This window comes from Hydra vulgaris, chromosome 12, assembly GCF_038396675.1.
Source record: "Hydra vulgaris chromosome 12, alternate assembly HydraT2T_AEP".
Classification (NCBI taxonomy): domain Eukaryota; kingdom Metazoa; phylum Cnidaria; class Hydrozoa; order Anthoathecata; family Hydridae; genus Hydra; species Hydra vulgaris.
Genome location: NC_088931.1, coordinates 72,775,158 through 72,791,258, shown reverse-complemented (window position 1 = coordinate 72,791,258; position 16,101 = coordinate 72,775,158). Strand labels below are relative to the sequence as shown.

Here is a 16,101-nt window from a genome sequence, read left to right as displayed (position 1 = left end):
AAAAAACAATAGTTCAGGTAATTTTTGAAATTTAACACATAAATAAAATGTTTTAAACAAAGTACTTTTTTCCAACATTATTTCTCAACTTTATTTTCTAAATAATATTTTTTTTAATATTACAAATGTTTTAACTGCATTTACCTGAGCAGCCGGAGTTACAGATGGTAGAGGGTTAGTTGGGGTAGCAACATGAGCTTGCTGAGGAGGCTGTTGAACTTGAGGCGGTTGTTGCCCACATGGAGGCTGCTGAACCTGAGGAGCTTGTTGACCATATGGAGGCTGTTGACCTTGAGATGGTTGTTGCCCATATGGAGGTTGCTGACCTTGAGGTGGTTGTTGCCCATATGTTGGCTGCTGACCAGAAGGTGGTTGTTGCCCATATGTTGGCTGCTGACCAGAGGGTGGCTGTTGCCCATATGGTGGTTGTTGGCCATGAGGTGGTTGCTGACCATATGGTGGTTGTTGGCTTTGAGGTGGTTGCTGACCATATGGTGGTTGTTGGCTTTGAGGTGGTTGCTGACCATATGGTGGTTGTTGGCCTTGAGGTGGTTGCTGACCATATGCTGGTTGTGGACTTTGTACTGATTGTTGCCCATATGGGAGTTGTTGACCATATCCTGGTTGTTGTCCATATGCTGGCTGTTGTCCATAGGTTTGTGGGGGTGGAACATATTGCTGACCTGGTGGACCATAAGAATGAGGTGGAGCATAACCAGAATAGTTTTGTTGAGCATATGGTTGTTGATGATGATGGTGAAAGTCTCCTTGAGGTGGCATTGGAGAAAATCCAGGTTGTAGAGGTGGTTGATCATATCCTTAACATATGAAAATTTTAAATACAAAAAAAGGAAAGAAAAGGAAAACACTATAGACTTGCCTATTTTGAACAGCCCCTAACTCTGAATTTCTTATTTTTATCTTAAAAGTAAGCTGTTTAAATTGAAATACAAGACTAACTAGAATATAAAAAAATTTAAAAATACATATCACAAACATCTAAAAGTTTTTTAAAACTTAAAATTGTTTTGAAGGTATTGCATTTTAAATGGTATTTAAAACTTAAAAACGTATATAAGCCATCAACAATAAGTGTCATCTTCAGAAAATGCTTTATGATGTAACATTTCTAAAACAACTTTTTTGGAGATTAAAAAAAATAAACAGAGCTGTTGGTGTTTGAAGGCCAAGTGCATTAAACCAAATAAAGAAGATGCTTTGGTGATAGTTAAACTTTATAAGTGGCAACATAAAAGTTAAAGATTATATGTGACATTAGCTAAGAAGCAGAGACGTACCAGGGACAATTTTGACACCAGTATACTGGTTTGGGAGCCAAAATTTCTGTCCCAACTCCATTAGTTAATAATTGATATAATTTTTGCATAACTTCTTGGCATTCTGGAAAATAAAGGGAGTATATAAAGTATAGAATAAACCATTATATAATATACTTCCTTGTTGACAAGTTAGCATAAATTGTGGTTATTAAATGTGGCGTCTATATAAAAACAAAAAAAACAAACCCTATAACCTTTGTGGAAAATTTATATACTGGTACATATGTAAATTTCTGTGGCCATATAAGGAAATTTTTTTTAATAAAAAAGCCACTGAAAAGAAATTTAAACTATGAAAGAATCTAATTAAACTTATTTATTCAAGATTGATTCAAGTATGGCCACAACATCACTAGATAAACATGCACAAATACAACTTTTAATGAAAGACAGCAAGTCTAATAGAACGATTGTTGCACAATTGAAGTTGTTTTTAACACAATTAAGACAACTGTTTATGACATCATTCAGCCCATTAATTCAACAGATTTTTCTTTCATTATTATTTTTTAAAATGTTAATTCACCCCCCCCCCCAGACCATGAGGCTATTACAGTCGGGGAGGCTACTTAAATTGAGGTTACAATCCTCTCTCGACTTTACAACTCCGAAACACAAACCTTGTTGAACAAGGCCGCTGCGCTAAGAAACAACTTAAGCGTGGTACTACCAGGGACTTGTTGGGGATCAAACTTGGAACTTCTTGCTTGTGAGGCAAGCGCTCTACCCCACTGCTGCATAAATGATATCAATCCAGGAAAATCCTATGTAATATCAATGATTACTATTCCAAAATCAACAATATAAAAAAACAACATGGAAGATTTATCATTTCATGAAATATTTATATGCCATTTGAGTGTGTAAAACATACAGATTTTAAGCTCACAAACTCTTACTCAACTGCCTCATAGTGTGAATACTAGTTCTTGCACAGTTTTCAAATGCCTAGCTAGGGACTTTAATCATACAGTGCTATATTAAAGCCAAATTTTCTCAAAAAATTATTAGTGATTCCCTCGAATTTTGCAAAGAACACAAGGATTGGATCATTAAAATGTGGCAACGTGTCATTTAATTGCTGATATAATGCACCTTCTGTTAAGCAATGTCCAACAATTATGGCGTAATCATTAATCATATTTTTAATTGATATTTTATTATAATAATAGTTTATACTTCAAATTGAAGAAACTGTTTTGAGAATGGTCTTATATATTTTTTGATTAAATATAAATAACTTTTATAAACAATAAAAACAAATGAATAACTCTTTTCACTTATTAACTATTAATATTGTGGCTACAAATTAACAGTAAAAGTGAAAACTTCAATTATATTTATAACTAGATTTTAACTTATTTAAAAGGTACTTTTTGTATTGAAATCAAATATTAACTACAAAAGCAAATAAATCAGTTCAAATTCATTCAAAAAATAACCAAAGAGCAAGAGCTTACTTTGAATGAACCAAAATGATGTCAAAAGGTCTTTTGCTTAATTGTTTTGGAAAGTTATCTTCTGAGTTATAATTAAGAGCTTGTCTTGGTACTTGGGAATTCTTTTAATTAAGATACAAAAAAATTGTTTCTATATTTCTTATGTTTACTAAATTACATATTTCTTATGTTTACTAAAGCTATTCAATTGTGATTATTTATGTTTTTTAAGGTTTAGATTTTAACCATGTTTTTATATTTTAACTTTCAAGAAATTTTAAAACATAACAGTTAAAAATGTGTGTTTTTTTCATCATAAAAGATGTATATAATAGTAAAAAATATGCATATTTAATTAATGATTACATTATTAAAAATGATATTTTACTTTATTCATGACATAAACAGAAATCTCCTTTTGTGTTCGAAAATGGAATAAATCCAATAGATGTAAAGTTTACACTAAAATTATGATTAAAATGGCAGTGGTGTTTTCACAATTTTGAAAATTATATATTGTTGCAAAAATGTTTTCATCAAAATTTGATAATAGCAACTTAAATCAAATATATTTTCAAATTCTTATAAGAAGATATAAAAGTAAATCGACAATACTTTATAATCATTTCAAAAGTATTTTTAAGTCATGAAAAAAGAAATTCAGCGCAGGACTTTATTTCATTATTATTAACTATTAACAACCAACAACAAAAATCATATATTACCACCATAAGGGGGAAATGAAGTAGGATAAGCTGGACCTCCTGGTGGAATGAAACCTGGCATGGTTGGGTATGCTCCAACATCAGCTGGTGGATAAGCAATGTTTGCTGGAGGGTACTAGATAATAAGCAAATAAAAATTTAAATACTTAACTATGATGTTAGGATATTCACACACAACACACAACAAAAAACTACACACAAGAGCTTAAAGCTTCGAATTTTACAAATTAAATTATTCTAAATGTTGACAAATGGGACCAAACAAGAACCAACAAATTTCAACACAAAAACATTCAGAAAAGTTGAAAAACAAAATAAATATTTTAAATGTCTTTTTTTAATTATATTTATCTAATTATTTATTTACATATATCTAATTATATATATATATATATATATATATATATATATATATATATATATATATATATATATATATATATATATATATATATATATATATATATATATATATATATATATATATATATATATATATATATATATATATATATATATATATATATATATATATATATCAGCCTAGGAAAGGAATGGTGTGGGATCGAGCACTACACTAATCCCACACCATTCCTTTCCAAGGCTGATATATATATAAAAATCGATTTTTTGACATTTTGACCATGACTGTTTAGATGTTTAGATGATTTTTAAACATTTTAAAAATGCACTGCAAAAAGAAACACTAGCTGAACTTAAACTAGGAAGAGAATTAAAAACATAAAAAAAATTTCAATACAACATTTGTTAATTTACACAAAATGCGTTTATTTTAAAAAATGACTATAAATAATTTTTCATTTTATTTAAAGCCTTCATATAAAATAAAAACTTTAGAAAAGATCAACGATTAAAAGTAATTCATAACATAACAATTTTTTAAATAGCATTTAAATTGTTAAAGCACCAAAACTGCCGTGGTCAAACTGAAAAGAAAAAAAATCACAAGCGTGATCAGTTACAACCTGTGATCGCACACCATTCCTGTCCAAGCCTATATACATACATACATACATACATACATATATATATGTATGTATGTATGTATGTATGTATGTATGTATGTATGTATGTATGTATGTATATATATATATATATACATACATATACATGTATATATATATATATAAATATATATATATATATATAAATATATATAAATATATATATATATATATATATATATATATATATATATATATATATATATATATATATATATATATATATATATATATACATATATATATATATATGAGGTGCACACTCGTGGTCGCTTGATGGTACCAGACAACTGAATTTTGTGAAGGGCGACTAAAAATACTCTTTAGATGCAATTAAGTTGCCTGAAAGGACTACTATTGATTTTTATCGGCAGCTCAAGTTTTTTATAAATTTTTTAAAATTCAAGAATTCTATATAAAAAAAATAGCAAGCAGCTATTCTAGACCATTTTCGACAGTGCTGCCCAAGTTCAGAAATTGAGGACTTTTTTTTTACGGCAAATAATTTTTTTCACAAAAAAAACCGGCAAATTTCTTTACCATAATGCGCTGGCACAGGGGCTACCGCCACCCAAATTATTTTCCTAGAATAGTCCCTGGTACCTAAAAATAATAATACCTGGTATCTAAAATAATAATTAAACTATATTTTTAAAGTCAAAGTATCAATTTTTGTTTTCTGATTTTTCTATTATTAAATAGAACTTAAGAAAATTGTACAAGCATTTAAACAAATTTAAAAAAATATTTCCTAAATGAAAACTAAAAATTTTTATTTATTTTAACAAAAATACTACTTTATTTTTAAAATTTTACAAATTTTTTTAAGAATTTAGAGATAAAATAACAAACTAAATTTGCCAAAAAAAAAATTTGACAGGCCTTGTTAAGCTTGCTCACTTTTTGTAAATGTCGAAGGCGATCAGTGAAGCAAATTTTTTTGTGCAAAATGTAAGAATCGGAAACGCTCAGTTTAGGCAAAAACTTATTTTTTAGGAATATTTAAATTAGCTTTTAATTTTGTTTATGTGATGTTTATTCAGAAAATATTAGGTCGTAAAAAAAGCATTTAACCACACCTGAGGATTTTTAAAGAAAAAAATTGTGTTTAAAAAAAATATTTAATTTTAAAAAACTAGAATTTATAGAAATGACGCTGTAACTCATAAGAGTTGAAACTGAAATTATGTAGAATTTCAGTCTATAACAGCCAAAAAATTTAACAAGGATTAAAAAAAATATACAAGATATGAGATTTGAGGTTAAAATACAAAGTATTTATCAATGTGGTTCTTAAATTGATTTACAGTTGTTGACTCGATGATTTCTTATTTAAGTACATTCCAGTCATTTACGTAAACTAGCAACAACTAAAGGTGACGTAATTAAACCCATTTTAAAAAAAGACTACGGCTCTTCAGGTCAAGTTGATTTGATTGATATGCAATCTATGCTGTATAAAGATTTTAAATGAATATGATCTATCAAGACCATTTTACTAGATATTGCACCCTGTGTGCATTAACAATAAAATATGCTGCTGAAGTTGCATTTCAACTTATGAAAATATTTTCAACATTTGGAGAACCATTTGATAAGCTTAATTTTATTTTATTCATAAATTTAGACGCACAATCAAAAAAGTCTTATATTTTGTTAATTGATAGTTAATTAGTAGATTTTCCCTATATTTCTCATTAATAGGCCTAAATTAATTAATTTTGTCAAAAAACCTTATATAAATATGACTTACCTGGAATTAGTTAATCATTATTTAATAAATAAACAAAATCTAAGTTAGTTTTGCACTAAAAAGACGCAAAAAATGGGCAAAAGATGTATCACTCAAGGTGAAAGATGGCAAATTATTGCTCACATCAAAGGAGGAACCAAAAGTAATAGAGAAATTGCCAGGTTAATTGGAGTTTCTGAGAAATGCGACAACAAAGGAAAATTTTATTCACACTGGTGGTGCCAGGGAGAAAACGAGGCCAGGTAGACCCTTGTCAACTACCAGAAAGGACGATAGTGCCCATTTAGAGCTGTCAGAGCTAATCCAAGAATTAGTTACAAAGAATTGACCACAGAATTCAATACAACGTGAAATACATTTATTTCTCAAAGCACAGTCCGCCGAATACTTATCAAATACAAGATTGGAGTCTACTCTGTTTTGAAGAAACCGCTTGAGCGCCCATATGATAAACAAAGGAGACTAAAGGGGTGTCGTGAAAGAAAGTATTCGAAAATAGAACAATGGAAAAACATTATGTGGATGGATGAGAGTAACTTTGAGCTTATCAATCGCAAATCTAACATAACAGTCAAAAGAATGGCTAACGAAAAGTATTACGCCAGGTACATTAGACCGACTGTACAAGGTGGAGGAGGCTTGATAGGAATCTGGTCATGCTTCAATTAAAAAGATATTGGTATGTGCCAAACATACACTGGAAGAATCAACTCCAGAATATACATAGAAGTACTGGAAAACAACCTAATTCCATCAATTGACCTGCTTATGCTGATTGATAAACCATGGAAACTTCAACAAGATGGCGCTAATGCACATACTGCATACTATACAAAGGAGTGGTTCATCGATAATAATATCAAGACAATACTGTGACCTCCATACTCACCTGATTTGAACCAGATTGAAAACATTTGGGCTTGGATTGACCGTGAATTGGCAAAGATTCAAATTTCCACACTTGGCCAGCTGAAGGACGTCCTTAAGGAGACCTGGTATAGGGTCCCAGAAGCAATGTGTAAAAATCTTGTTGAGTCTATGCCTAGAAGAGTTCTTAGTTGTATTAAAGCAAAAGGCGGATGCACAAAATATTGATTGGTTCATAATTACGCCTCCTAATTTATTGTGCGTCTAAATTTATGAATAATTTTTTTTGTCTTATTTTTTTAATACCATGTAGTTGTACCTAATTATTACTTTGTATTTGTATTTTATTTGTAAATTTTTTTTAAACTTTGTATTCTGTATGTATTTATCTAATAAATAGAAGAAAAACTAAACTGAAATCTTTTTTCATTATTGTTTTATTGTTAAAAAACTAAAAATTTCTATTATCAAATATGAGTGCGTCTAAATTTATGAAAGCCACTGTACATATTATGTATATATTATATGGGCCTTGTTTTAAAGTGTAAAGTATGTATGCACTAAACCTTTTAACGTAAGCAGTAATACCATTTCATGTAACGATTTTTTATAATTTTTTAATATTTAAAAATATTTAATAAAAGAAGTGATTGACATTATAAAAACCACTTATGAAGTTTGAATGATGATTACACAAAAAAGTTGACATTTACGCAAATTTTAAGATTACACAAATACTACATTTGATATTTGCGCTATTTACAAATGTAATAACTTAAGAAAAAACAAAGAAAATTTTATTTTTATTAACCTAGCTTTTCCATCAAAAATGTTCAGTAAAAGAGAAAAAAAGATGTTATAGACATGTAAAAAAAGAAACCATGAATAAAACATAATAAAAAATTTTTTATTTATCATCTTGCAAGAATATTTATTTAGACAATTTCTCATAACAAACAATAACAAAAATAATTACTGAAACAAAAAATAAAAAACGAAAAAAACAAATTAAAAAATTAGTACACGTTAAATTTTGTTTTATATAAGCGCCACTTGAAATTTTAATTTTTTTGTTTTGTTATTTTGTTAATTGATTTTATCAAAAAATGAAAATACTTTAACTATTAAGACTTTAAACAACATATTATAATAACTCTATTATTAATTTTTTTTTAATTTATGAATTTATGCTTAAAGCAATAATCATAAAGCATAGGTTCGACTTTTTTGACTTAAGGCTTGTTAAGGCTTAAGTGAAAACACAACAGTATATAATTTTTAATAAATGGCACTTGAAAACTAAAATCTTTGTCACAAAACAGTGCTGCAGGCCTTGTTTTAAAGCATTACGCGTAGAGCAATCTACGTACACTTTAAGCGATTTTTGTAAGCAGTAAGCGATTTTTTATCATTCTTTAACTTCTAAATTATTTTATAAGCGAAGATAAAAGAAGTAATTAATTTTTAAAAAAGTCACATTAACTTTTGAATGACATTAATATAAAAATATTTGTGACAAAAGTTTGAATGACAATTAGGCTTGATATAAGCGCTATTTACTAATGTAAAAAACTCAAATGAAATTAAAAGTTGATTTTTATTTTGTTCTTATTTTATTGTCATGATTGATTTTTTAAGCTGGAAGCAATGATCATAAAAGCATAATTTAATTATGTTAAAAAATATACGATTCAGAACTGATTTAATAAAAATGTAATTTTATTCTGATAAAAAAATATTTTATTTAATTTAGATTTTAAAAATATATAATTTAATTATATATATTTAAGTTTATTAAAATTTAAAAAAAAAATATATTTAAGTTTATTAAAATTTAAGCTAATGCTTGAGTTCAACTTAACTGTCAAATTTATTTAAAAAATTAATACTAAATATTATTCAATATTGCAATTTTATTTGTTCTTAAAAAAAAATTAGCTCATTTTTATCGTAATTGTTTCTTCAGTTTTCCATCCTAAACTTTCTTTTTAAAATCAAAATTAAATTATATATTTTTAAAATTGCTGCATTAAAAATTTGCACAAAATATAAGTTTAACTCTTTTTTTTAAAACGCAAGTTAAATTGCAGTGATTACTTTTTAATAAATGATATATTAGGCCTTCCCGGGAAGCGCGTGCGGTTGCACGCCTTGTTCATCCATGTTTAATGTAATTTATTTAAACAAACTGACCACAGCAGTTTGCATCTTTTAACTTATAAAACGTTTGAATAATTGGCGGCAAAAAGCTATCTACTAAGAAAATAAAAACAATCCTAAAAAAAGTAAACAAAATTGTAACGAAATATCAAGTTTAATTAAATAAACTAGAAAATTTAATAATTAAAAAAAGTAAACAAAACTTTTTTATACAACTTTTCTTTTCTATTTTTTAGAGTTATTGTTAAAAAAAACAACATCTTTTTAACGATTTAACAACAATTGAAAGTTTTGATATCGTCGGGATAGTGCAAAACCACTTAACAAGCATTGGATAATACCGCATATCAACAATTTTTTTTTACTAGAGAAGTTTAAACTTTATACTTTTTTTATTTCAACAGATTTTGGGTTCATTTTATTATAAAGAGTATTATTCATGTTATTTGTAATGTCAACAATAGATATTTGGTGTTAAAATTAATAATATCCAAGTATAGTAGCCAATGGTAGTTACGCTGATTTGCAATATCCCTGACGATATGCAATTATTCACGATTCTTATCAGTCCATATAATTAAGAAACTAATTTGCTATGTACGCTGGGAACTATGAGAAATTTTGTTAATTTTTTTTCTTATGTTTATTCGTTTTGTACATCTTTTCGCTTTTAAAAATGTTTTTGCTATATTTGACATTTTTTTCTCAAACCTTCTATAATAAGAAAATAAGAAATAAACTATTTATTTGTAAAATATATTATTTGATTAATAGTTTTTGTAATGAAGGAATAATTTAAATAAAAGAATAACAGAGTATATTCTTTTATTTAAACTACTATTATTATAAAAGAAACATTTTCAGACATGCATCAAATACGGTAAATACATTTATTATTCTGTAATAAATGTATTTACCGTATTTGATGCATGTCTGAAAAAGTTTCTTTTATAATGCCAAATTTACTATGTTAATACGAATTACTAGAAATAATGAACATAATGATTGCTCTGTTTTAAAAAATTTTTTAAAACTTAAAAAAAAGTTTAAAATAGGCTCCTATACATTTCATTAAAAAAGTTCGGTAAAGTAACAATGCACTAGTTCACAAGCTTTTAGAGCATCGTCAATATAGTTCATCAGGAAATAAACTATCAGGTTTAAATACACAACTTAGATAATCCTACAAAAGTGCAGACTATTTCAATGAGGGTATTGAAAACAACCAAATATTTCATATTTAAATATCGATATTAATGAACTTTTATTTTTTTAACATGAAAAACTTGTTACAAAAAAAAAAAATTTTTTTTTTTACAAATAAATAGCAATTAGTTTTCTCACTTTCCTGTGAATTCTTTAAATATACTGGCTGAAAAAAAGTCATGAATAAATGTATATAAAAAATTTTTTTATTTTTGTGATATTCTTATCTCATTTTTTCCTCAACTTGTATCTATTTTGGTAGTGGAAAATAACCGACACCCTAAAAATAAGAAAACCAAAACAGTAAAATATTTAGGTATATCATTATAATATACATATTTAGGTATATACAACAATTTTCTTTTTTTAATATTCCATTTAGATTTTCTATTCCGTATAGCCTTCAGTTCTTTTCTTCAAGTATTGCTGTTTTATTCTCTTTAGTTTCTTATAGCTTTATTTTGTCGCAAATTCTTAAAACAATTACAATTTAAAAACATGGTCAAGTTGTTTAAAAAAATTACTTTAAGCGTGGACAAACAAGGAGTGCGACCGCACGCACTTCCCGGGAAGGCTTGATAATATACAACGATATGATTTTAATAACAAAATAATAAACTAACAAACTTCTAATAAATAAAGTAAATAAAATAACGTAAACTTTTTTATTTGTTACTTGCTATTTTTTTTTAAATAAAAAATCATTTGTAGTTGCAAAGCCAGAATTAGAAATTTAAGAAACAATCATTTTGAAAATTCAAAAATTTAACATATTTTAATTCATTTATGCAAATGTCAAGAAAGAAAGAAATTTGTTAATATCAAACATTTTTAAAAATGCAATATTAAATATAATTAATTGATATAAAAAAAAAATTAAAAAAAAACATTCCCTTATAGTAATAATAAAAAAGCCGTTAAATAACATTCAACTCATTTTTCAGTAATTAATATTATTGTAACTTAAAAAAGTTAAAGTTTTTTAAAAAAGTAAAAAAATAAAGAATTTTATGACATCAAATATGGCATTAAGCTAATGCATTAAGCATTTTTTATTTAAAACAAGGCCTGCGCTGGTAAAATAATTTTTTTTCTTTCCAACAAGTAATATTTTTTGTTTGTTAATAACTATTTAAAAGAAAAAAAACTTTATTTGCACAATTTTAAGAAATAATGGAAAAAAATTTAAGATCTTTTAATTCATTTATAAAATTGTTGAGTAAAGAAAGAAATTAATTTATGTTAAATGATAATAAAAAATTTAATATTTAACTAAATTATTTAAAAAAAAAATTAAAACAAAATAAACATTCCACAATATAAAGGGGAGACCGGGGTAAGTTGATGAACTGTGTTTATCTTTAAAGCTTTTCATCAGAAAATGGCAAAAATTACATAAAACCTTCCTAATTGACCATTTCATCTTTTACTGGAGTATTGTTAGGATTCGTGCATGCTTATGTGCTTTTTGGACAAAAATCTACCTTTTGAAACATGACTTCTTTTTTACTTTACAAAAAATAGTCATATAAAAAAAAATTGTAGAAAAAACTTCAGTAATTATTTTTGTTATTGTTTGTTATGAGAAATTGTCTAAATAAATATTCTTGCTTTTGCAAGATGATAAATAAAATATTTTTAATATGTTTGTTTTAAGATTTTTTTTTAAGCGCCATATAGCATCTTTTTTTTTTTCTTTTGTTGAATATTTTTGATGGAAAAGTTAGAATAATAAAAATCAAATTTTCTTTGTTTGTTCTTAACTAACTACATTTGTAAATGCGCGAATATCAAACATAATTTTTATACAAACTTCTTATGTAATCATCATCCAATCTTCATAAGTGGTTTTACGCGTTATTACATATGCGCCATTACAATGCCATTCAACATTACATTAAATGGCTTAGCGCATATGTAAACGGCATGCCAGTTTACGCATTAAAACAAGGCCTGATAACTAGGAACATTTTCTCTTTCAACTGTACTATATACATTTATTATCTATATATAATATATATTTTTTCATTTATTTTTCATGTATCATATATCTTTTCATTTATTTTTTAAATAAAATAAATGGGTCAAATCATTATATTTCAACCAATTTAAAGAAAACTTTGGGGGCACCATCTCTGATTTTCCTGATTTTTGCATATTATTATGTGCATCATGTAGATAGGTTAAATTTGAAATTTCAGACTTCCAAGTACAACGGTTTGGAAATTATAGCCTTACAAACATGATACAGTGGAACCCCTCGATTTACAAATGGTCATAACAGACTACTTTAGAGCTGTATAACTTTTTTCTCACTTTGAACAAGTGTCTCATTTTTTCTAGAACTATTTTCTGGATAGTTCTCTCTTTAAAAAAGTGGTTTTTATTAATTTGTGTTAAATTAGAAAAAAATTATGACCTCAACTTTGGAAAAAATCATAAAATTGCTAAAATATGCCAAAATGAAACTAACTGTAACATTATTCTATTCATCCACAAGTCTTTACAGATAGGTTTTATGATTAGCTACTACTGTCTGCAATAAACAGGTAAAATATAGGAAGCTTGTTGCAGTTTAGAACTTATATATATCTAAAATCAAAATGTCCACTCGCCTAAAAAGTCCAATTTTCAGCCATTTTAAGGTGCTTGTAAATTTTTCTAACACTTTGTTTTGATCTAAGATTAACAGCATATAAGACCATTAGACCTAACTATCTGAAAATGCAAACATTATAAACTTGTCAAATCCACACCAAAAATGCCGGCATTTTTAAATTACCCTATTTTTCAATCATCAACAGCTGTATGTGTTACTAGAAACCAGTGCCCCTCTAATCTGCCAACTGGCCCATGTGAAGGGTGCAACTAATTATAAGCCATTTCTTAATAAAAGGAAAGATATGGTTGGTTATCCTCTCTCCATGATCTGGTCTTTATAGTAGATAGGGGCACAAATAAAGGGGGCAGTAACTTTTTAGAGACCTTCATTATGGTTCAAATAAAGGTCTCTAAATTAATTTAGATATTTAGTTACTTAATACCTAAATATCTAAATTAATTTCAAAATGAAACCATTATTTCTTTAAATTCTATTTTATTATAGGTAATCAGTGGTGTTTGTGTGGTCTGGACCCTCACCCCACTCACTAAGGTGAGGGGGAGGGGTGGCACCAATCATTTTTTCCAAAGTCGAGGAGGTCATAATTTTTTTCTAATTTAACACAAATTAATAAAAACCACTTTTTTAAAGAGAGAACTATCCAGAAAATAGTTCTAGAAAAAATGAGACACTTGTTCAAAGTGAGAAAAAAGTTATACAGCTCTAAAGTAGTCTGTTATGACCATTTGTAAATCGAGGGGTTCCACTGTATCATGTTTGTAAGGCTATAATTTCCAAACCGTTGTACTTGGAAGTCTGAAATTTCAAATTTAACCTATCTACATGATGCACATAATAATATGCAAAAATCAGGAAAATCAGAGATGGTGCCCCCAAAGTTTTCTTTAAATTGGTTGAAATATAATGATTTGACCCATATATCTTTTCATGTATCTATATATCATATGCATCTTTTCATTTATTTTTCTTGTAGTAATTGCAATGAATGAATTATTTTTAAATAAATTTAAAATTATCACTTGCACATTCCCAATTTTCTTCTTCTATTAATCAATTAATCAAGGAATCAGACCAAAATTTATTTTTAGTTTGAAAAACATTTTGAATAAGAAATTTGTTTTATGTAACACAAATAACTTTTATTTTCATTTCATAAAATGATTTCTTTTAGTATAAACTATTTAGTTATTTTTTAATATTTCATAAAAATTGTTTTTAAAACAAATTCTTTTTTAAAAAAAATAGTAAAAACTATTTTTTTTAAAAAGAATATGAAATTGTTAATTTTTCAAGCATTAAGTTATATTTGAATTTATTAAGTCTAAAAAAACAACTGTAAGTTCCATGTGTTAACTGGTTAAATTGACCGCATGCATTTAATTTCTTATCTTCCGTGCTGTATATATACTGTTTAAACCAAACAAAATTTTTTATTTGAAACTCATTAAAACCAAAAGAAAATTAGCTGACCAAAAATACTTGTAAAAATGACAGTAAAAAAAGCTAAAACATACTATTTACATTATAACTATGCATGCTTTATTCAAATTTAAACACATAATTAAATTTAAAATAAATCATTGCCAAAATAAATATAAAACAAAAACAATAGTTAATAAACTTACACCAGCAGGGTAACCATAACCACCGCCAGGTGGTGGATAAGCCATAATTATATTTATGTGCTGAAAAAGTAGTACAATATAATAATAACAATAATATTTTTTCAAATCAGAATATAGCAGCATATTTTAAACCTATAACACATTAACAAAACATTTGACAACAACATATATCATTAACATAGATTTGAAAAGAATAGCCAGTTATGCCTGTTCAGTTACTTTTGTGTTGTTCTTAATGTAAAGTTATATTATGCTATTAAAATTAAACATGTTTAAGTTAAAACAAAAAACCTAATTATGCCCAAGTTTAATAAAAATTAAAGCCATTAATTCAAAAGCAGTATCTTGGAATATCTAAATGGAATATTCACATGGAATATGGAATTTATTTCTGGATCTTTTAGGCTTAAAGCTCATAACTTTCTCAATTTTTTTTTGTGAAACTTTTCTTGCTTTTTGTATAGAAATGACTTAAAAAGTTAAAAACATTTGTTTTTTATTGCAAAAATATATTTAAAGTTAAAAGAAACATCCAGAATTTTGGATATATCAAGAAAAAGATAATCCCTGATTATAACTTCTTGTAATTGATGCTATTAAATTATCAGTTCGATATTTCAAGGTTAAACTATCTAATTATTATCCCACTTTAAAAACTGTTAGAAAAAATATTAGAGACTTTAATAAGGCAATTTAATTAACTTTTGCTATAAGTTTCTTATACTAAATAAAAAATATGTCAGAATTTTAGGTTTTAACAGCTGTGAATATATCAAATAAGTTTTTAAAAACATCAATTTTACATGCATTAACTGCTTCTTGAAGTAGATAGTCCAATGACATAAATAATTATTGGGAAGTTGAACTTTGATGCGCTAGAAAAACATTTGCAAAGTCATTAAATTATGCTATTGCATCCAATATTTTCCCAAGTCACTTTTTCATTAGAATGTTGTCAATCATTTTTTTTCAATATCCTTTGTTAAATTTGAAAAATTAAATTACATCGCCCTAATACCTCTCTAATGTTATTAACATCAAAAGTCTTTCTTTGTATACCAGAGTTTTTATTATTATTTTATTATTGATTTTTGCTACACTAGTTATATCACTAGTTATATCTAATTATACAGTATTTATTCTACATCTATTTTTGTAGGATTCAAGACTAAGGCATACTATATGCGAGAGTAAATCATAGCTGTGTAAAGTAGTCTCATAGAATTCTTATTGAGATGTTCAAAACTGTCCTTTATTACATCAAGTTTTTTTTTTTTGCTTTTCTAACAGTCATTTTAATGTGCTGTTCCTATTATAAATCATTTGATATCACAAAAC

The 16,101-nt window shown here is 26.6% G+C and overlaps 1 protein-coding gene across 1 annotated transcript in view; it reads right to left on the bottom strand.

Annotated features, from left to right (window-relative positions):
- The window catches only part of LOC100212701 (annexin A4), a 35,188-nt gene extending 20,335 nt beyond the window's left edge, over positions 1–14,853 (bottom strand). The window contains exons 1-3 of the mRNA XM_065814357.1: positions 14,764–14,853; positions 3,505–3,619; positions 145–818 (exon numbers count right to left, since the gene is read on the bottom strand). Coding sequence (XP_065670429.1) covers positions 145–818; positions 3,505–3,619; positions 14,764–14,808 — 834 coding nt within the window. The 5' untranslated portion in view covers positions 14,809–14,853. The remainder of the gene's footprint in view (positions 1–144; positions 819–3,504; positions 3,620–14,763) is intronic.
- Between the last annotated feature and the right edge of the window lie 1,248 nt (positions 14,854–16,101).